Source organism: Hyperolius riggenbachi, chromosome 1, assembly GCF_040937935.1.
Source record: "Hyperolius riggenbachi isolate aHypRig1 chromosome 1, aHypRig1.pri, whole genome shotgun sequence".
Lineage (NCBI taxonomy): Eukaryota > Metazoa > Chordata > Amphibia > Anura > Hyperoliidae > Hyperolius > Hyperolius riggenbachi.
This window is the reverse complement of record NC_090646.1, coordinates 407122732-407146316: the sequence shown is the minus strand read 5'-3', so window position 1 is coordinate 407146316 and position 23585 is coordinate 407122732. Positions and strand designations below refer to the sequence as shown.

The 23585-nt window shown below is 44.0% G+C and overlaps 1 protein-coding gene and 1 long non-coding RNA gene across 3 annotated transcripts in view; one reads left to right on the top strand and one right to left on the bottom strand.

Annotated features, from left to right (window-relative positions):
- Positions 1-21067, bottom strand: part of LOC137518204 (uncharacterized) — a 148900-nt gene extending 127833 nt beyond the window's left edge. Inside the window, exons 1-2 of the long non-coding RNA XR_011020756.1 lie at positions 20962-21067; positions 13263-13447 (exon numbers count right to left, since the gene is read on the bottom strand). This is a non-coding gene — a long non-coding RNA (uncharacterized lncRNA). The remainder of the gene's footprint in view (positions 1-13262; positions 13448-20961) is intronic.
- The window catches only part of JAK2 (Janus kinase 2), a 349977-nt gene that overhangs the window by 165818 nt on the left and 160574 nt on the right, over positions 1-23585 (top strand). For both annotated transcript variants that reach the window (XM_068235595.1, XM_068235603.1), the window contains 2 exons: positions 15767-15912; positions 18991-19312. In XM_068235595.1, the coding sequence (XP_068091696.1) occupies positions 15767-15912; positions 18991-19312 (468 nt within the window). The remainder of the gene's footprint in view (positions 1-15766; positions 15913-18990; positions 19313-23585) is intronic.

Below are 23585 nucleotides of genomic sequence, written 5' to 3'. Positions count from 1 at the left end.
AAATGAGCATTTTTTTCAGTTTTGCATCCATCACCATTTACAAGCTTATAATTTAAAAAATAGTAGTAATATACCCTCTTGACATGCATATTAAAAAAGTTCAGACCCTTAGGTAACTAATTGTTGTTGTTTTTTTGTTTTTTTTCTTTCTTTCTTTCTTTCTTTTTTTTTTTTAATTAAAAATTTTATTTGGATATTTTTGGGAGAGTGCAGAAGGTAAACAGTTACCTTTAAAGAGGAACTGTAACGACAAAACGGCCCCTGGGGGGTACTCACCTCGGGTGGGGGAAGCCTCCGGATCCTAATGAGGCTTCCCACGCCGTCCTCCATCCGTCAGGGGTCTCGCTGCAGCCCTCCGTGCAGCGGGGACGTAATATTTACCTTCCTGGCTCCTGCGCAGGCGCTCTGACGGCTGTCGGCGCCGAAGTAGGCGGAAATACCCGATCGCCGTCGGGTCTGCTCTACTGCGCAGGCGCAAGTTTCCGGCGCCTGCGCAGTAGAGCGGACCCGACGGAGATCGGGTATTTCCGTCTATTTCCGTGCCGAAAGTCGCCACAGCGCCCCCGCTGGAGCCAGCAAAGGTAAATATTGAACTGACAGTCGGCACAGTCGCCTGCTGTTCGGAGGGCTGCAGCGAGACCCCCGTGGGACAGAGGACGGCGTGGGAAGCCTCATTAGGATCCGGAGGCTTCCCCTCCCGAGGTGAGTACCCCCCAGGGGATCTTTTTAATGTTACAGAGTCTCTTTAATTGTAAGTGTGGGTCTGTAAATAAATAAAAAAAAAAAAGTATGTAGATGTCGTGTTACTATTTGGCCACAAGATGGCCTCAGTCATCATGTTTTTTTTTTGTTTCAGGCTTCCTGTTAGCGTACTACATACTCTTACAGGAAGTGAACAGGTGATGTGTAACTTAGAATGATTGCAGCTTCACATAGAAATGATTGCAGCGTCTCATAAAAGCTGCATGGCACCAGCATGAGAGCACGGGATGCATGTTGTGTGAGTGTGGATACCCTTGCATGCATTATCTAATCGGTTTCAAGTATTTAAGGCTGCTTGATGGCTACAATTAGCCTTGCATATGCGGTTTTAAATATTGAATTTTTATGTCCCATTTTTGTATATTTTGAGTTATCGTGTGTTATTTAATAAAGCACTTTTTGATACCTAGTATACTAAGGTGGCTGGTGACCTACATCTGTTTTGACAATTTTTGAATACTTTATCTTTAAGGTTAGCCCTGCCCACTATTCTTTTCACGTGGGTAAGGTGACTAAGGTATTTATAACCACCGCCGCAAGCTTTGCTTTTTTAATTAGCTTCTCATAAAAGCCAGCAATCGTTCTAACCGGGACTTAATCAATGAATGGGAACTGCATTCCTATTCATTGATCTCCGTGCTAACAAGCAGCGACGGGGGATCAGCGTTTTGGACATGGCAGATATGTCCAAAAGGTTTAAATGGATAAATAAATGCTACCATCTTTACACTGACAATTTTTATTGCCATGAGTATATTACTGTTATTTTAGCAAATATGGGCTTGCAATTACTTGGGAGCAATGAGAAAGCAAAAACACCATAGCAAAAAATGCACCTTTATTTCCAGATAATATATACCGTATTTTTCGAACTATAAGACGCACTTTTTCTCCCCCAAAAGTGGGGGGGGAAGTCAGTGCGTCTTATAGTGCGAAGGTACAGTAAATGTGTAAAATGCGGACACTTAAAAGGCAGAGTGCTTTGATATATCTCCCGCCCCCATGTGACTTTAAGCTGCAGCATGAGAGAGACCTTCTCTTACCAATGAGCGGAGTGCGGACCCTCAGCAAGCTTGAAGAGACCGTGACCAAGGCAGAACTGAGCTGCCGCTGGAGCCGCTATGTGCACTTCTATGTGCAGCTTCGCTCTCTCGTGGGGCATGTAGGGTCCGGCTGGCATCAGGTCTCCGAGATCCTTGGTGGTAGTGTGCACCACGCTCCAGGCTACACACATCCTCCTGCTGGTGCGCCTCCTGCTCGGTGACCTCTCGCAGGTAATTAGCTGCCATGGCTCTTATTTCTCCCGCAGTCGGGAGATGCATCATTACAACTGCGCCGGGACTGCCGGGGGCTTCCGGGTTATGGATGCCTTGAGGCTTGGTGTTCGGCTTCCTATTCGCGCTCAGCACATGACCCGCTGCTGCTACTCCTGCTCGGTTACCACCCACAGGCATTAGCTGCCGCGGCTCCTCCTTCTTCCACAGGTGTGAGATGCACCCGGACAACTGCACGCTTGGACTGCTGGGCTGTGGGATCGCGGACGCTTTCAGGCTTGGCTTTCTATGGGCACTTGACCCACTCCACAACACCAAGCTGACAGCGAGCAAAACGTCACGTGACCTCAGATGAAGCACGATGGATCGGTAAGGGCATTCATAGGGAGTGTAATGTATCTGTGAGTGAAGTCAGTCTAGGTAGTGTAGTGTAGTCTAGTCAGGGTAGTTAGGTGTGTAGTCAGTCTAGTGAGTGTAGCTGTGTGTAGTGAGTGTAGCTGTGAATGTAGCTGGGTGTGTGGTCAGTGTAGTGAGTATAGCTGGGTGTGTAGTGAGTGTAGCTGGGTGTGTAGTGAGTGTAGCTGGGTGTGTAGTGAGTGTTGCTGGGTGTGTAGTCAGTGTAGCTGGGTGTGTAGTCAGTGTAGCTGGGTGTGTAGTCAGTGTTGCTGGGTGTGTAGTCAGTGTTGCTGGGTGTGTAGTCAGTGTAGCTGGGTGTGTAGTCAGTGTAGCTGGGTGTGTAGTCAGTGTAGCTGGGTGTGTAGTCAGTGTAGCTGGGTGTGTAGTCAGTGTAGCTGGGTGTGTAGTCAGTGTAGCTGGGTGTGTAGTCAGTGTAGCTGGGTGTGTAGTGAGTGTAGCTGGGTGTGTAGTGAGTGTAGCTGGGTGTGTAGTGAGTGTAGCTGGGTGTGTAGTGAGTGTAGCTGGGTGTGTAGTGAGTGTAGCTGGGTGTGTAGTGAGTGTAGCTGGGTGTGTAGTGAGTGTAGCTGGGTGTGTAGTGAGTGTAGCTGGGTGTGTAGTGAGTGTAGCTGGGTGTGTAGTGAGTGTAGCTGGGTGTGTAGTCAGTGTAGCTGGGTGTGTAGTCAGTGTAGCTGGGTGTGTAGTCAGTGTAGCTGGGTGTGTAGTCAGTGTAGCTGGGTGTGTAGTCAGTGTAGCTGGGTGTGTAGTCAGTGTAGCTGGGTGTGTAGTCAGTGTAGCTGGGTGTGTAGTCAGTGTAGCTGGGTGTGTAGTCAGTGTTGCTGGGTGTGTAGTGAGTGTAGCTGGGTGTGCAGTGAGTGTAGCTGTGGGTGTGTAGTGAGTGTAGCTGGTTGTGTAGTGAGTGTAGCTGGTTGTGTAGTGAGTGTAGCTGGTTGTGTAGTGAGTGTAGCTGGTTGTGTAGTGAGTGTAGCTGGTTGTGTAGTGAGTGTAGCTGGTGGTGTAGTGAGTGTAGCTGGTGGTGTAGTGAGTGTAGCTGGTGGTGTAGTGAGTGTAGCTGGTGGTGTAGTGAGTGTAGCTGGTTGTGTAGTGAGTGTAGCTGGTTGTGTAGTGAGTGTAGCTGGTTGTGTAGTGAGTGTAGCTGGTTGTGTAGTGAGTGTAGCTGGGTGTGTAGTGAGTGTAGCTGGGTGTGTAGTGAGTGTAGCTGGGTGTGTAGTGAGTGTAGCTGGGTGTGTAGTGAGTGTAGCTGGGTGTGTAGTGAGTGTAGCTGGGTGTGTAGTGAGTGTAGCTGGGTGTGTAGTGAGTGTAGCTGGGTGTGTAGTGAGTGTAGCTGGGTGTGTAGTGAGTGTAGCTGGGTGTGTAGTGAGTGTAGCTGGGTGTGTAGTGAGTGTAGCTGGGTGTGTAGTGAGTGTAGCTGGGTGTGTAGTGAGTGTAGCTGGGTGTGTAGTGAGTGTAGCTGGGTGTGTAGTGAGTGTAGCTGGGTGTGTAGTGAGTGTAGCTGGGTGTGTAGTGAGTGTAGCTGGGTGTGTAGTGAGTGTAGCTGGGTGTGTAGTGAGTGTAGCTGGGTGTGTAGTGAGTGTAGCTGGGTGTGTAGTGAGTGTAGCTGGGTGTGTAGTGAGTGTAGCTGGGTGTGTAGTGAGTGTAGCTGGGTGTGTAGTGAGTGTAGCTGGGTGTGTAGTGAGTGTAGCTGGGTGTGTAGTGAGTGTAGCTGGGTGTGTAGTCAGTGTAGCTGGGTGTGTAGTCAGTGTAGCTGGGTGTGTAGTCAGTGTAGCTGTGGGTGTGTAGTGAGTGTAGCTGTGGGTGTGTAGTGAGTGTAGCTGGTTAGACAGAGACAGTTTGGGGGGGGGGGGGGGGGGGGGGGGGAAGATGCCCCTGCACCATAGACGCACCAGGATTAGTATTTTTATTTTTTTTCTGATTTTTGCTCTCTAAACCTAGGTGCGTCTTATAGTCCGAAAAATACGGTATATTACATTGCACTAGGAACATAATTTAAATGTTTGGATAGCCAGAACAAATAAGCAAATAAAAAGCCTGGGTTTTACTTACAATAGCACTGTTTATAGTAAGACTATAGTTGTTGAAAATGGAGATATGGTGTAGTTTTTAAATTTTTCCTAATTTTTCTCTTTAAAACGCTTAGAAAATGAAGTACTGTGGTGAAAAAAAGATATAGATCATTTGTGTGATGAGTAGTGATAAAGTTATTGGCGAATGAATGGGAGCAGTTCTGAAATGTGAAAATTGCTCGGATGCATAATGTGACGTGCTGAAATTAGATCCTTATGGCACCAAGTAACAGCACTAAAAGACACGACGGAGTCTGGCTCGAAAATCTAAAGCCGAAAAGACTTTGCATCACTTCGGCCACACTGACCAATTCACATTTTATCTGCGACAAATGTGGCAAGAAATGCCGTGCTGCTATCGGCTTATTTAGCCACAAGCAAAGATGTGGCAACACTAACAGATGAAACCCACAGGAGTAGCAACTATCATCTGAAAAAGATGTGGTAGCCAGTGATGGCGATTTAAAGGACAGGTCTGGGGTAAAAAAAAAAAAAAAAAATCTACTTACCTGGTGTTTTCTCCAGCCCCTGGCAGCCTACCTTGACGCAGCTCCGCTTCCAGTTGGTGACCCGGGGTACCCTCCGTTGCAGATGCCGACCTCACCAGGCCGGGATCTTCTGCGCGAGCGCGTGGCCACACTGCTTGTGATTGCACTCACGTAGCCTGGATCGTTCTGTGCAGGCGCAGAAGTGCTACGCCTAGGTGAAATGCTCTCAGCCACATGAGTGCGACTGCAAGAGACGCGTCCATGCGCTCACGCAGGCGCAGAATCATCTGCAACAAGGGTGCACTGGCTAGAAGCGGAGCTGCTGTGAGGGACAGATTGACTGCCAGGTGCTGGAAGAAGCCCCAGGTAAGTAGTTCTTTGTTTGTTTGCTTTTACCCTGTTTGTGTCCTTTAACCACTTTACCCCCGCCCGTACGAATTTCTCCGTCCCTTATTCCATCCTGTAACCCCCAGGGACGAGAAATCCGTACTTTACGCGCTCCCGCTCGCTCTAGCGCGCACTCCCGCCGGTAAACACGCCACTCGCCCGGAGATCAATGAAAGGAAAGATCCATTCCCGTTCGTTGATCTAAGCCCTGCAATGATCCGCTGCTGCTCCGCTGAGCAGCGCGATCATTGTGAAAAAAAAAAACTCTCAGCCTCCTAGTACTTCCTGCAAGGGTCCAGAAGGACGCTTGCAGGTTGTATTAAACAAAAAGTTACTGTTGCCATCTTGTGGCCAAATAGTAAATTACACCCTAAAGCATTTTTTACATAGAAATAAATTAGTGTTACACCAAAAATTAACTCCTTACCTCCCACACTCCCCAATTATTTTTTTTTTGTAATTAAAAAAAAATAAAAACATTTACAATTAAAAAAAATACATAAATAGTTACCTTAGGGACTGAACTTTTTAAATATTTATGTCGAGGGTATAACACTGTTACTTTATAAACTATGGGCTTGTAATTAGGGATGGACGCAAAACTGAAAAAATGCACCTTTATTTCCAATTAAAATATTGGCGCCAAACATTGTGATAGGGACATAAATTAAACGGTTTTATAACCGGGACAAATAGGCAAATACATTTAATGGGTTTTAATTACAGTAGCATGCATTATTTAAAAACTATAATGGCCGAAAACTGAAAAATAATAAAAAATTTTCCCACATTTTTTCCTATTTTCCCATTAAAACACATTTAGAATAAAATAATTCTTGGCATAATGTCCGACCTAAAGAAAGCCTAATTGGTGGCGAAAAAAACAAGATATAGTTCATTTCATTGCGATAAGTAATGATAAAGTTATAGACGAATGGAAGGAGCGCTGAAAGGTGAAAATTGCCCTGGTGGTCAAGGGGTAAAACCCCTCAGTTGGGAAGTGGTTAAAGGACTTATGAGACAATAACAAAAAAAGTGAAGTACCTGCATCATGTTTAAATGCACGGACGACGCCATCTGTGCAGTTCTGCCGGGTCCCTGCAGTGCAATCACATCCCCCCCCCCCCCCCCCCCCAGCCTCTCCTAATATGGCTTTAATTACTTTATAGAAAAGGACTTAAGTTCAAAAAACGAGGAACTAAAGTGCAGTCTTATAGTATCAAAACTGTCGAAAAACTTTATTAACACTTCTAACAAAAACATTAAAACGGTTTCTTCAATTCCACATAGTTGGTTTCGGTGGGTTCGGATGCCTGTTCCATTTTTTCTGGAACATGTGCCTCTAAAAACACAATGATCATTTAAGGTTGCAATCAAGTCAAGCCAGAATACAATTCTTATCAGTTCCATCAGCTTCAGTTTTTGATGTTTTTTGATGTACCATTTATTATATGGAAACCAACTATGTGGAATTAAAGAAACCGTTTTAATGTTTTTGTTATACGTGTTAATAAAGTTTTTCTACAAAGTTTTAATACTATAAGACTGCACTTTAGTAACTCATTTTTTTTGAACTTAAGTCCTTTTCTATAAAGTAATTAAGGTCTATATAGGCAAGGTGGATTGCCTTTAAAAGGACTGTGTTTTTGATCCTTCACTTTAAAAAGGACTGTACCCTACTTTATTTATACAAATATCCTCTAATATGGCTGCCAGAGCTGGCCGTGGCTGAGCAGTCCGCATAGACGCGAGTGCGGTTGCGCAGCTCTAGGCCCCCCCCCCCGATCCACACACAGGAGACATTCTGTATTTGCCTCGTAAGTCCTTTAAGAGCCATTTTATTGCCATTTTATTGATAGGGTGTGAAATTTATTATTTTATGCCTGGAAAGAGCAGAATTTTTGGGCGCGGTTACGATTCTATGTAATTTGGAGTTAGGGCTGGGATAGACTGTAATGGTATCAGTAAGATGGCCACTCTAAAGCCTCATCTACACATGTAGATGAGGCGGCGATCCGGCGGCTCGATTAGCCGCCGGATCGCCTCTTCCGCATCCCCGCTCGCCGCCGGAATCAATACCCGCTTGATTCCCGCTCGTCCCCGCGCCGCGCCTCTTATCTTCCGCTCGATTCCCTGCCATTGTCTCCTCGCTGGGAGCGAGCAGGGAATCGGCGAGGTGGAGATCCGTCCTGTCGGATCTTATCAATCGAGCCACATCAGCGGCTCGATTGATAAGGAACATCGCGGCCGCATCTACGCGTGTAGATGCGGCTTAAATGCATGTGTTACCTGGTTAACGCACCGCATATGCTGTACATTACTGCATCAGAATATTGATTCATCAAATTGCATTTTGATATTGTATGTTGCATTACAATTGTCACAATGTGAAAGGGCTGAAAAGTAGCACGTTTTTCTACATGCATTTGGCAATAGCATTAGATGTGAACCAGATTAATTTGCGTTGTCATAGGGTGACTTTTTTTATGTGGAGAAACCATGTATGGTTACTCCAATTGTGAACACTGCTAGAAGGCTAATGGTGACGTAGTGGTTATCACTCTCTCCCCTTGCAGTGCTGTGTCCCTGGTACGAATACCAGTCAGGGCACAATCTGCAAGAAGTTTGTATGTTCTCCAAGTGTCTGTGGGTTCTCCCAAATCCCAAAAACATAGACAAGTTATTCGGCTTCCCCTTAAATTGGCCCTAGACTATGATACATGCACTACACAATGCATACATAGATGTTTGACTAAGGAAGGTACTAGATTGTGAGACCCTCTTGAGGGACAGTTAAAGAGCAACCGACCAAAAATTGAACTTTATCCTAATCAGTAGCTGATACCCCCTTTTACATAAGAAATCTATTCCTTTTCACAAACAGACCATCAGGGGGCGCTGTATGACTGATATTGTGGTGAAACCCCTCCCACAAGAAAAGTTCGAACTTAGCTATTTACAGCTGTTTCCAACTGCCAAAAACCATGCAGCAGCTACATCACCTGCCAACAGTAAAATGTTTACTGGAGTTCCTCTTTAGGGGCCTTACAATATACTCTGTACAGCGCTGTGGAAGATGTCAGTGCTAAATAATAATAATACAATTATTTGTTGAAGATGTGTGGCGTATACTCCATACTTGCACATTTCTACTGACTCAGGAATAGAGAAAATCAATTAAATTAATGAGATTATCAAATTTTAGTGCAAATTGTATGCTTCTTTTGAAATGACCAATCCCAATCAGCACTTAGTGTATTTTAGTGACCCAGTTGTGAGCTGCATTTAACTACGCTAAGACCGCTACATGCCAATTGGCGTGGCCGCGGCGTCAGCGGCAGGACCGCCTAATGCCAATTGGCATCAAGTCCTGGGGCTGCAATTTGCAGGAGATGGCGTGCATGTCCTTCTTTGGGGGGGGGGGGGGGGTGGACGGTGCTCCGCCCCGCCTTTAGGCTTGGGAGACTGTTAGACGGCGCAATCGCCGTCTTTACACATAGTACAGCGCTGCTATCCGCCCTGTCACACAGGAGAGCGATCGGCTCTCGTAGGCTGAAGCCTATGACTGCCGATTGCGTCATTGGCTGGCTGCGGGGAGGGAAATAATAATAATTTAAAGAGAACCCGAGGTGGGATTTAATTACGTTAGTGGGGCACAGAGGCTGGTTGTGCACACTAACACCAGCCTCTGTTGCCCCGTGGTGTGCCTTCAGGACCCCCCTGCATGCCGCTATACCCCCCGCAGTGCTAGCGACACGCAGCGTGTCACCAGCACAATGTTTACCTAAGCTTGTCTGTTAGCGCCGCTCCCCCGCCTCCTCCGTATCGGCGCTACCCACTCGCGTTCCTTCCCTCCCGCTGATTGGAGGGAAGTGACGCGGGCGGGTAGCGCCGATACGGAGGCGGGGGGAGCGGCGCTAACAGACAGGCATAGGTAAACATTGTGCTGGCGACACGCTGTATGTCGCTAGCACTGCGGGGGGTATAGCGGCGCGCAGGGGGATCCTGGAGGCACACCATGGGGCAACAGAGGCTGGTGTTAGTGTGCACAACCAGCCTCTGTGCCCCACTAACATAATTAATTCCCTCCTCGGGTTCTCTTTAAAAAAAATGGTACAATTTATGTAAAAAACAATGACCTAAACATTAAAAAAAAAAATAAACACCTCGGGGGCGATCAGACCCCACCAACAGAGAGCTCTGTTGGTGGGGGGAAAAGGGGCTGGGGGAATCACTCGTGTGCTGAGTTGTGCGGCCCTGGAACTTGGCCTTAAAGCTGCAGTGGCCATTTTAGTAAAAATTGGCCTGGTCTTTAGGGGGGTTTACCACTGTGGTCCTCAAGTGGTTAAATGACAATACCTTGCATGTAAGTCAGAGAAAATAGCATCTCACTGGCCAGTTCTATTCAGAAAGCAAAAGGGCTAGGCCACAGCTCTCAGTTGCATTGCAGAATAATTCTGCATGTCAACGTGATGCCCATACAACTATGTGTACACAGTACTGCGTTAGTTTTCTTAACCTCCATGGCGGTAAGCCCGTGCTGAGCACGGGCTATGCCACCGGAAGGCACCGCTCAGGCCCGCTGGCCCGATTTGCATAATACTTTTTTTTGCTACACGCAGCTAGCACTTTGCGTGTGCATGCCGATCACCGCCACTACCTGCCGATCCGACTCTATCCGTCGCGCCGCAGCCGCCCCCCCCCCCCCCCCCCCCGATCAGTTCAGTGCCAGGCAGCACTGTGTGTGGGGTGGATCGGAGTCCACTTTGACGTCACGACGTCGATGATGTCGGTGGCGTCATCCCGCCCGTCGCCGCTCACAGGGAGAGGGAGGGAAGGGGAAGGAGGCCAGAAAGCGCTGCGGAGGGGGGCTTTGAAGAGCCCCCCCCCCCGCAAGCGCAAACAGCCGGCGGCTATCAGACCCCCCCAGCAGGACATCCCCCTAGTAGGGAAAAAGGGGGGGGGAAGTCTGATCGCCCTGGCTGCTATCTGATCTGTGCTGCGGGCTGAAGAGCCCCCGCAGCACAGATCAGCAAAACCACCCAGAAGTGGTTAATGGTGCTTTGGCCTCATTCACAGTAAGCAATGCAGGTGGCTATACATTTACATTGCAATGCGCAGCACCTGCGTTGCTCCTTGTTGTGGTATGCTGCGGAGCTGATCCCATTCTCCGACACTGAATGGAACAGCGCTGCATTTGGACAAAAAATGCACGCAGCAGTGCATTATTATTGCTACCCAGCGCAAAAGTGAGAAAGTCACTTTGTCTCCAGTCTGTCACAGTTCACACTTATATTGAATATCTGAACTTAGCCCTCGCCAAGTTAGTAACTGATTAACACCGATGATTGCTTATTGATTTGCAGCTAGTGGCTTTCATTTGCTTGCTCATTTTTCTTTTCCCGAGTCTATGGAAAATTGCATGCCAGGAAAATCTCCTTTTCACATTAGGAATATCCTTGATGAAGGTTAGTGTTAGTTTTGGATAATGGTAATGTGTTTTAGCAAATTAGGTAGCCAGCGCGCTCACACGTCTCCCATACTAACTTCTCCTAGTCTAGCAGTAGGGTATTGTACCGTGTTAGCCATCAGTAAAAGCAAGAAGTTTTAAATCAGGATGATACCATTTATTGGCTAACTAAAAATGAATAAAAATAAGCAAGCTTCCGGCCTTGCAGCCTTCGTCGGGCTTACATCCTGGATGTACGGATTTAAGCCAGACGAAGGCTGCAAGGCCGAAAGCTTGCTTATTTTTATTCATTTTAGTTAGCCAATAAATGGTATCCTGATTTAAAACTTCTTGCTTCTCCTAGTCTGTGGCATGAATATATCTAGTACTCTGATATCATGACTGGTATATCCAAACAAAACTTGTGAGTTGCCACAAAAAATTACAGGTGATTTCCTACTGGCTAATAAAGAGAGAGAACCATTCATTGACAATTCACGTCATTGCTCAATCGGACACTATTGCACCTTGCAATAATATAGTTTTATAGTTCTACTATTACAGGTCACTAAAATAATGGCATATGATGATCCTAAACAGTCCAGCACATATGGTCTATTTATAGCATTCAAAATAGTCTTTGGTGTTGAGTGTCCAACTCTGCACAAAAGATTACGAGCATAATTGGGAACATGTTGTCCTTTCTGTAGACACACCAGCTTTGCAGGGAAAAGAAACTGAGGTTTATTAACACAAAGGTGACAGGAACATTGCTATTGCTGCAGTGGATGAAAGAGACGTAAATCCAAATAACTTTTTTTTTTTTTTCTGATTTGTAAGAGCAATATACGGTATCCAAAATAACGTGCAATCTCGCAATGCAGTCCAGGAAATGTTTTCAACAACATAGGAATACAGTAGTTAGACTAATACATAATTTCCTTCTTCGTTGAAGTATGTTTTTTTCAAATATAATCCTAAGTATTATTTTCATACGTTAAATAGTGTGACGATAAGAGATCAGAGAAACAGGGTGTTGTACACTACGTAAATGGAAACAAAAAGCATAGAGGAACAGGAATCTATTGCATCACTGAAACTGATTTCTACACGTTCCCAAGAACTGCTGAAACTTGTTTATAAACTCTATGGGTTCCCACAGCTGTAGAAATAGAGATTTCAAACATTTCTGCACTTGATTGTGAGGAGGTGCTTGATAAGCAGATGTATAATTGTATGACCGAAAGGTTGCTGATTTTGTATTAAACAGGTGTGTGCTGGAAAAAAAAGATAATCCTAAGGACAGGAGTACCCTATATATTCAAACTAAAATGTGGGAATTAACCTCCAGCTTTTGAGTATGAATTTGACCCATTTTAGTCCCCTGAAAATTATTCCCATGCACCTTCCACCGTCCTCAATGTATTGCCAGGTCCCCAGGCATTGCTATTTCTCCCACAGTATTCATATGTCCAAGTATCCCTGTACTTCCCAAGATTGTGACTAGTGATGGGCAAACATCACGAACAAATGTTCAGACAGTATGCAAACTTTTCCAAGAAAGTTTGCAAACCCGAACATTTGTGGCAGACCCCATTGACTTTAATGGCTGGTGAACTTCAAAAACACTTCAGGGCATATTTGTAGCCACAATTTATTTTAAAAAGGTGTCAAAACTGTCCAAAAACATGGGTAGTGGCATGGCAGAGGTGGATCAATGGCAGAATGTGGAACTTAATTACAATCAGTAGCAGTTAATATTAACATTTTTCTCAACTAGATCTTCAGGGAGGTCTGTATGGCTGATATTGTGGTGAAAACCCTCCAGCATGATGTAATGGCCATGGTCCTGACAGTTTGCTGTCTATGAACCTCATTGCATTGTGGAAAACAACTGCTTTTTCCAACTGCCAAGCAAGCAATATCTTTCTCTGTGCATAGAACTGTCAGTACACGAACATGCTGCACAGATCACCTGGCAGAACTAAAGATATCACCACCACTGATACATTTCAGAATGTAAATCAGAATAAGGAAATATTTTACAATGGGCAAACACCCACCTCAATTATTTGCATATGATTGATCATCCCGATCAATCATATGCAAAAAATTTAGGATTGCTGGATTATGTAAATTTTGTATGCAAATTTATGCAGCTTGAAAATGGACCAATCAGTTTGAAAAATGAAGTCCCACAAAGGTTTAAATTGATTGGTCCATTTTCAATTTTCATAAATTTGCATACATAATCCTGAATGAACCTTGTATTATATGCATGTCATTAATCATCCCTACTGACCAATAAGGATGTACTGTAGGGCAGCACGGTGGCGTAGTGGTTGACACTCTCCACTTGCAGAGCTGGGTCCCTGGTTCGAATCCCAGCCTGGTCAACATCTGCAAGGAGTTTGTATGTTCTCACCGTGTCTGCGTGGGTTTCCTCCGAGCACTCCCGTTTCCTCCCACACAGGCATATCTAGAGGGGTGCAGGCATTGCTATGCCATGGGCGCCACAGCACTATGGGCACCATGCCTGCTCCTGTGTTGCACAACCATGCCTACCACCGTGCCTCCCCATCACTCCTTAAATCCGATTGCTTCTGTTATCTGGAGGACAGAGAAGAGAAGAGAATAAGAGATATTTCTAAAAAAAGTAATTTCAGCAATATGCCAAGTCAAAAAATACGTGCAACCATAACATGTACACAAGAAAGGATGCTGTTTTTGGAGTGGAAGGGGGCTGTAACCGGAGGGGGTGCAATTTCAGTGTTTGCCATAGACTCTATATTCCCCAGATATGCCCCTGCTCCCACATCCCAAAAAAATACAGATAAGTTAATTGGCTTCCCCCTAAATTGGCCCTAGACTATGAAGCATACACTACACTATACATACATACATAGACGTATGACTATGGTAGGGATTAGATTATGAGCTCTCTGAGGGACAGTTAGCAATAGGCCTGAACGATTTTAGGAAAAAATTGAATTGAGCGATTTTCTGTCTGATTTTGATTTGATTTACGATTTCCTTAAAATCAAGTTTTGTTCCCCTCTGTGCCCCTCTGCCCCCCCCCTTTCTCTTTGTGCCTCTCTCTGTGCCCCAAGCTGTAGCTGTGCTGGGCATACCTTCCAGCACGAGTCCAGTGATGCCAGTCTATCCACTTAGCCTTCAGCAGGCTCTAATGCACGGCATACTTCCTGTATGTCATGTGACATACAAGAACCAGGAAGTATGCCATGCACAAGAGCTGGCAGATGGCGAGAGAGGATGGAAAGTGTTTGACTCCTGTCAAAAGGTATGTCAAACATAGCCTATGCTGCAGGCTGCACGCGCTTCAAACTTCTTTCATGTGGAAATAACGTCATCGCAGAAATTGCCACTTTGACGATTCAGAAATTGTGAGCTTGGTGATGACTATTTCGATTTAAATTCGATTTATCTTTCAGGCCTAGTTAGTGACAAGACCATATACTCTGTACAGTGCTGCATAATATGTCGGCACTATATAAATCAGGGGTCCCCAAACATTTTGGGCTGAGGGCCGGGTCAACATACTTCAGACTGCTGGGGGCCAGAGTATACATAAAATGATGCAGACATCTTTGCAGGCCAGACTGTGAAGCATACCCTGGTGACAACCTGCAGTCCAATTGGACAGCAGTGTCACCTGATGTGGAATTTGACTGGAAACCAGCGAATCACTGCTTTCCGGCTTCCATGTGGATGTCTGGCTATTCTATAGGCGGACAACTAATATTTAAAGATGCAGCTGACTGCATCTATAAGTAATACATTTTGTGTGTGGAGGGCCGGTAAAAAAGCCTCAGGGGGCCACATTCGGCCCGCGGGCCTTAGTTTGAGGACCACTGATATAAATACTTAAATAAATACTGTAGCTCAGTTGACCTTTAGGGCAGGTTTACACACAATGGCCTGAGTCCTTGCATCAGTTGGCTCACAGATTCCATGCCTTTCTCAGTGGAATGGCATAACAAATGTTGTGCAGATCCAAGCACTGATATTATTGAAACTTGTCACATACATAACTCATGGGAAGTTTGGTCATCTTTTTCCCCGCTTATGTGAACATCCCTCATTCCCATGCACAGACAATCATATCTCTAGTACTCATGTAAGAACTACCCATTTATTGCAGATTGTAAGCTTCACATAAATAAGATTTTATTAGGTATTTTTAGTGGGGTTCAGACAGCAGTTTGTTCCAATATTAAAGCGGATCTGAGATGAAAAACTAACTATAACAAGTAACTTGTCTATATATCCTATCTAAAGTTTAGATAGTTTACACAGCAAATCTAGCTGCAAACAGCTTTAATAGAAAATTATTATTTCTTCCTGTGATACAATGAGAGCAGCCATGTTGTTTGTAAACATTACACAGAGGCAGGCTTATCTGTATCTTGAGCACTCAGCCTGGGAAAAAAACCTTATCCCCCCTCCTCCCCTCTGCCTCTGAAATCAATGGCTAGTAACACCTCCTCCTCCTGCCCAGACTGAGCTCCCATGAGCCCTTGCTACTGCCAAGGCTCTCTGAAAACCTGTGGGCGTGGTTTATTTAGTTTATAGGGAAATAGAGTATTAAAACAAAAAAGTATTTGGCTTGAGGAATGCCCTATAAACAATAGGAAAGGAACACCAATATGCATTGAGTAAAAGTTCACCTCGGATCCACTTTGTTTAATTTATATGCTCCATAAAATGGTGTTTCTGTGCATTTAATGTGTGTACATTATTCAAATGTAGTAAGCAATGGGCTTGAAAGTATTCACATTTTATTGAACAAATGAGGACTTTTCAGGCAGGGATATTGTGTAACATATTAAGATTTGAGAAACTGAAGTCAATCAAAATGGTTAGTTTGGTAATCTTTATTTTTCCCCTTTTTCTTGTTTTGCATTTTAGTGGCGAGATGATTTTGTCAATGGTTTGATCACAGTACCCATAACACATGAAACACAAGAAGAATGCCTTGGGATGGCTGTTCTTGACATGATGCGTATAGCCAGTGAAAAAGAACAAAGTCCAATTGCAATTTACAATGCTGTCAGGTACGCTTTCTTTTGAAGAATACATTCTATTAATTTTATTAGTGAGTTCAATGAAGGGTCGGCAGCACATTTAATAGCTCTTAAACTTTATTTGATGGCCTTTATCAAGCTGCTCACATCAGTATTGATACTGACACAAGCAGCTTGATCAAGACTGTCTGGTCAAAACAGCAGTCTGTCGCTGCTGTCACGTAACTTTGACACTATCTTTACTAAATGGGGTGCTGACCCTTCGTTGAACTCATTGGACTGTGTGACCCCTTTGGTACCAGGGTGTGGGTCTGGGTACACACTACTACTGGGCCTCATTGGCTGTGCATTTATCCAAGCTCGCATTTATTTTATTAAGGTGGCCATTAACGATATGATTTTTTGTACTATGTAGAAGCTTTCCAGAGGCGCCAATAGAATAAAAGTCGCTTAAACGAGCTTAAACCCGATGGGGCAGTGGTGGGCCTATCCCATCCATGCAGACAAAGCAAACAAAGGAAGGACTGTGGCATCAACAGTCAAACAACAATTTATTTATACTCCACAGTAAAAATAGGCAACGCGTTTCACGGGCTCAATCCCGCTTCATCAAGCCAATCAAAAAGGAGCATACAGCTTAACAGCATCAAAACCACACTGAGCGCCTCTGACAGACAGAAGCGCTCAGTGTGGTTTTGATGCTGTTAAGCTGTATGCTCCTCTTTGATTGGCCTGATGAAGCGGGATTGAGCCCGTGAAACGCGTTGCCTATTTTTACTGTGGAGTATAAATAAATTGTTGTTTGACTGTTGATGCCACAGTCCTTCCTTTGTTTGCTTTGTCTGCATGGATGGGATAGGCCCACCACTGCCCCATCGGTTTTAAGCTCGTTTAAGTGACTTTTATTCTATTGGCACCTCTGGAAAGCTTCTACATATTGCTAAGTCCACCCTTGGTGGAGGGTTGTACCCATCTTCTTCCCATCTACAGAGAGCGACTTTTAATCCTGAGTGGGGTCAGGTTAATCTCCCCACCTGCCTTCACAGTGGTTGCCTAATGGTAACCCTGGTTTGTGAGTATTAAATTGTTATATTACTCATTATTACTTATCATCTATACAATATCACACTATTGGGCTCTTGGTGTCCCCCCTCCCTTTATGAATCTTTGTACGATCAACACTCCAATTCGTTGGTTCATGCCCATTAACAGAAGTAAAGCTGCTATCCAATGTGTTCAGATTAATGGAATCTATCTGAAAACCGGATTGACTTGATAGTACGAATAAGCGTTTTGTAAATGACTTCCTTTAGTTTGATGTGTATTGCCACGTTCTCTGGTATCCCCCCCCCCCCCCCTCCCACCTCTTTATTTCCCTATTTGTTTTCTCACTGCGAGGCAGCTGAAAGTTACAGTGCTTGTCTATACATACCTCAGTGCTAAACTTTTTAATTTTTTTTTTTTTTGCTGTAATATATCTCTAGAAATGGGGTCGGTTTTGCTTTCGATGTCATCTAGCTCTATTCCATTAGCCATTTTCTACTGGTAGTTGTATTTATTGATTCAGGAATCTTGTTGACCATCTCTTGTCTAGACACAAGAGTGGATTTCCGTGTTCATTAATCTTGCATCCTTTGGTGAAATGTCAGTAATGCGTTAATGATTAAAGGCAGTCTGAAGTGAGAGGACTATGAAGGCTGCAATCTTCATTCTACAAATAAACAAAGCTGTGCAGATTCTCTGCTTCTCATTTGTGAAATCGCTGGCCCAGAATGAAGGCTCATACACACATCAGACTATAGTCTTTGGAAACTGAAAGATCACAGACCAATCTTACCATCCTTCATCTAGTATGAGAGCCATACCTACACAGTCTATTCTATGGAGCTGAGCTCCCCATCAGACAGAAATCTTTGCAAGATGCTGCACACACAGATGCTGTACAGACACAAAAGATCAGTATCTGCAAAAGATCTGTTCCTGCCAAAAATCCATTCCTGCAAATTGCAATGATAGTCTATGAGATCTGCAGATCATCATACACACATGATTTAATTGACATTCATCTGCAGATCAAACAATCATCCGCAAATCTGAAAATCCATCCTGGTGGATCTGATCTGCAGATGAATGTCAGTTAAATCATGTGTGTATGATGATCTGCAGATCTCATAGACTATCATTGCAATTTGCAGGAATGGATTTTTGACAGGAACAGATCTTTTGCAGATACTGATCTTTTGTGTCTGTACAGCATCTGTGTGTGCAGCATCTTGCAAAGATTTCTGTCTGATGGGGAGTTCAGCTCCATAGAAAAGACTGTGTAGAGTATGGCTTTCATACTACATGAAGGGTGGTAAGATTGGTCTGTGATCTTTCAGTTTCCAAAGACTATAGTCTGATGTGTGTATGCACCTTGAGCATGCAGATCAGATGTTTTGACTTTGTTCTGAATCTACTTGCTGCAGGTGTGTAAATAAAGTCAAAAGCTCAGCATTACAGCCAGGCAACTGGCATTGTTTATAAGGGAATGTAGATGATAACCTCCATATCCCTCTCACTTCAGGTTCCCTTAAAGTGGACCCAAATTAAAAATACAAGATTGCAGAAATAAAATCTATTTTCTAACTTATAATAGTAAATAGCAGCCTTTTTTCAGCTGCATGATGACAAATATAAAATATTTTACATTTATTGGAGGAACCCCTCCCTTCCTTTCATATTGCCAGGACAGAAGTTGGCAGACTGGTGGCGGAGATAAAAAACAAAACACAGGCTTCTACTGATGATGTCACAGGGGAGGTGATCTCAGCTTGTGTGAGATTTCACATAGATGACGCCCCTGTGAGGGAGGGTAGCTGATGACAAACGCACCCATGATCTAAAATCTCTTACTAAGCTCTGAAGTAATGGCTGCCACCTGTATAACCCTAGTTATGAAAAGAGAAGGGTGAAAAGCATGCACTGAAATGCTCATAGGTTTGAAGGAGTGTATCTTTGCATCAATCTCTTTACACAACCCTTTTTCTTTCTTTTAATACTTTTCTTTTCTTTTTTTTTTTTTTATACTTATCTTTTAATAAATGTATGTTGTCTATTTTTGTATAGTTATAAAAAGTTCTTGCCGAAATGTATTCGTGCCAAAATTCAAGACTACCACATTTTGACACGCAAGAGAATAAGATACAGATTCCGGAGGTTCATCCAGCAGTTCAGTCAATGCAAAGCTACTGCCAGAGACTTAAAACTTAAATATCTCATAAACCTCGAAACCCTCCAATCAGCATTTTATTCAGAACAATTTGAGGTCAAGGAAGCATTCCGAGACTCTTCAGGAGGAGAGATTTGTGCAACCATTGTGGTAACTGGAAATGATGGAATACGGTACTTAAGGGGCAGATCAAAAGACAGAGAAACATTGGATGATCAGGTAAACGCATGGTTTTCATTCCATTAATATTTTGCTCTGTTTTTGTTTTTAAAGGGGTTCTTCCGCGAAATAGAAAAAAATAAAAAGTGGTTTATTTATAAACTATTAAAAATCCTCTTCAAATAGTGCGAAAAGTGTTTTTAAAAAATGAATAGTTTCATCAAAGTAACACGTAATGTAATCAGTGACAGATGTCGGCCAGGGAGGCTAATCCATTTGTTAGGGGTTTTTTTTTTTGTACTATAATATCACAAACATAACTGCTGCGTACCTAGTTGACAGTTCTGTAGTCCGTTGCTGTCAGGAATGGCTCTTACAATTAGAATAACGGCTGTTATCTCCCGGAGCTCTGCGCAGTTATTTATTTTAGTTTCAGGGAGGGAGAGAGAGGACCCCGGAGCAATGAATCAGGCAGAGGGAGATCAGCTGATCAGTGAGAACGTAATTTGTTGACGTCATTGCCCGGCAACCAGACTACGGCGTGTATGCAGAATCCTCTTTATCTCCTGAAAGCGAGTGATCTCTTTGTCGCTGCAAGATTTATGGGTTTGTGTTTTCTTATTAACTTTTAGCTGCCTGGAGAACTCAACACAAACCAATAAATCTTGCAGCGACAAAGAGATCACTCGCTAGAGGATCTGCATAGACACCCTACGTTCTCACTGATCAGCTGATCTCCCTCTGCCTGATTCATTGCTCCGGGGTCCTCTCTCTCCCTCCGTGAAACTAAAATAAATAACTGCGCAGAGCTCCGGGAGATAACAGCCGTTATTCTAATTGTAAGAGCCATTCCTGACAGCAATGGACTACAGAACTGTCAACTAGGTACGCAGCAGTTATGTTTGTGATATTATAGTACAAAAAAAAACACCCCTAACAAATGGATTAGCCTCCCTGGCGTCATCCGTCACTGATTACATTAGGTGTTACTTTGATGAAACTATTCATTTTTAAAAAACACTTTTCGCACTATTTGAAGAGGATTTTTAATAGTTTATAAATAAACCACTTTTTATTTTTTTCCTATTTCGCGGAAGAACCCCTTTAAGTACTGTGTTTAGTCCAGTTTTACCTGAAATATTTGAAAGCAAACCTGTGAGCAAAACAAAAGGGAAAAAGTTAGACACTTACAAAGTTAGAGGAAAGCTTCTGGATGATTCAGAGGCTTCTCAGATCCTCCCTTACCGTTGCTCACCAGGATCATCTTCTTCACAGCCCTGCTCACTTTTATGTACAAGCACAGCCGCACTGCACCTGCGCAAGTCCTGTCCACGTCTGCACTATAGCATGTAGCCGCTCATGCATGGAGGAAAAAAAAGTGCACTAGCAGCATGCGTAGTGCAGCTGTGCTCATACACCGAGGGAAGTGTGGCCATTTGAGGAAATTTGTCAAGCTCTTGTTGGATGGACCCTCCACTAGATCGGTGAGGTCGAGGACAATGGGTGACACCTCCGAACTATCCAGAGTCCTCCCTCTACTGAGGCAAATATCTGACTTTTGTGAAAAATTTCAATTCAGGCTCACTTAAAGGGGCACTACAGCGAAAAACTGTAAAATTTAAAATTGTGCAAACATATACAAATAAGTAAATTTTTTCCAGAGTAAAATGAGCCATAAATTGCTTCTCTCCTATGTTGCTGTCACTTACAGTAGGTAGTAGAAATCTGACAGAAGTGACAGGTTTTGGACTTGTCCATCTCTTCAAAGGGTATTCTCAGCAAGGCTTTTATTCTTTATAAAGATATTCCCTAAAAATGATTTAAACAATGATGCTGGCCAGCTTCCCTGCTCCCAACACAGTTTTTTGGCAGTTGGACAGAGCAACTGCCATTTACTAAGTGCTTTTGAAAATAAATCCCTGAGAATCCCCTATAAAGAGATGGACTAGTCCAAAACCTGTCACTTCTGCCAGATTTCTACTACCTACTGTAAGGCTTCTTTCCCACCTGGACGTTGCGTTTTAGGGGACGTTATAGGTTGCATAACATGTCCCTAATGCAACGCCTGGTGGTGCTGGAGGAGGGCGCTACCAAGAGCTGCGTTATGCAGCTCTTGGTGCACCTTTTTTGTGCTGTGCGATGCGGAGACCACGTGATCCGCATCACGTGGTCCCGCCAGCCAGTCGCCGCAGAGAGCGGCCGCTCCAGGAAGTAAACACTGCACGTCACAGTGAATATTAATTAGCCATGTGGCTAGCCGCGGAGGAGGAGGGGAGACCACCTCCTCCATCATCACTGAGCATGTGCATGTCTATAACGTACAGCATGCAGCACTTTCTTTTAACCTGCTGCGTTACAATGTAACGCAACGTGGGCACTGTGAACAGCCCATTGATTTTTCATTGCTGTGTGGTGGGCTGCAGTACAGGCTGCACTAACGTGCGCCTGTAACATCTAGCAGCCTTATGCTACGTACACACATGCGACTACGATCGTTCGTTGTTAACGACGAACGATCTTTTAATTTACGAAAGAACGACCGGAGTAAAGTTAGTTCTAAAAAGTGTGTAACGATCACATCGTTAGAACGAACGTTACACCACGTAAAAGCACTTAATGCGCCTGCGCATAAAATTGTAAAGTTCCCTGGAGAAAAAGTGAAATGCGCATGTCCAGCCTGGTACAAACGATCGTTTCCAACGATGTACTACTTTTGCAAACGATCGTCGTTGGTTAAAATCCGCCGAGACAGAACTTTCTTTTGTAGCGATTTGGCTCGTTCGTCGTTAGACTTAATAGTCGGTGGTTCGTTTTTTGTAACGATCGTCGTTGGTAAAGATCGGGGAACGATCGTTACAAACGACTATAGTCGCATGTGTGTACGCACCTTTAGTGACAGCAGCATAGGAGAAAAGTAATTTATGACTCATTTTACTCTGGAAAAAAATGTACTTCTTATTTGTATGTGTTTGCGCACATTTTAAATTGTACAGTTTTTCGCTGTAGTGCCCCTTTAAATATATCTTGTGTTACACATGTGTTAATAGATGTCTGTACAGATGAGATCCTGATAATCATGCATCTGTACACATAAGAGGAAAACACAGAGAAAACCTTTAGGGTCCGTTCACACTGCACGCGTTTCCATATGCGTTTTGGAAACGCGTGCGGGGGGGGCGACACGCAGGACATCAGACATTGCATAGAGTGCAATGTCTGATGTTCACACAGCATGCGTTCCGGACCCTGTGCGGTCGGGAACGCATGCTGCACGCAGATTTTACAAAAACGCGCGGCTGTCCCATTCACTCTTCAGTGATGGGATCAGCCACGCAACGCATACGAACGCGGATGGCGTGCGTTCGTACGCGTTGCGGTCCGCATGCGTTGCGGTCCGCACTTTGTAGTCTGAACGGGCCCTTAATTAGTAGTTCATATAAACACAACTCTCTCTGTACTTTTTACAATAAAATATTAAGTGCGCAGGATAGCACACTTACTGCAAAAAAATCAAAACTGACCTACTGCATGGTACAAGGTAACTGGTAACAGTGGTTAGTGCAATATTTCTTAACCGGGGGAAGGACTATCCATCAACCATGAAAATGTTTCTTGAACTTGCACTGATGATCATGTGAACCAGTATATTGCTGTTTAACAGTGTAAGTTGGCAACACATGATGGGTAAGCAGGCATCATGTATCATTTAGTTTAAAGCATTAATACATTCATTCAAAAAGTCCTATTGGGCTCAATTCTGGTAGCGTTTAGTAAATAATTACCTCATGGAATTGGGTTTACCTCATGAGGGAAATCAACTTTTGAATTCTGGTAGTTTAAGTAAAGTTTTACCTCCTGTAATTTCATGAAGTAATTCATGTGGTAATTTTCTACTAAAAATGTGTGGTATTTAGTAGTAAAATACCTCACACTTGAATTCTGAAGTGAAATAAGGTGCGTGTTTGCATGTCTTTTACCTCACATAATTAGACCTACCTCTACCACATGATAAATGCAGTGCTGTGACAGAATTGTGATATAAGTCACATAACATGGAGCCTTTTCAGCTTGTTCCGTGTTCAGGGCCCCCATATTTTGCTGAAATAAGTAAAAGGGATCTGACCAACGAATCCCTCCCCCCCCCAGCTTCCATTTTGTTTTTAAAAAGAAAAAGTGCTCCAAACCCTGTACAATCCTTCATCTGCCGCGCCCCCCCCCCCCCCCCCCCCCTCAACATTGCCATTCCCCAACCTCTGGTTGGGAAAAAAAAAAGTAAAAATGCTCCAACCCTCAGCCTCTACTTTAAAAAAAAATTAAGTAAAACTGCAGCAAA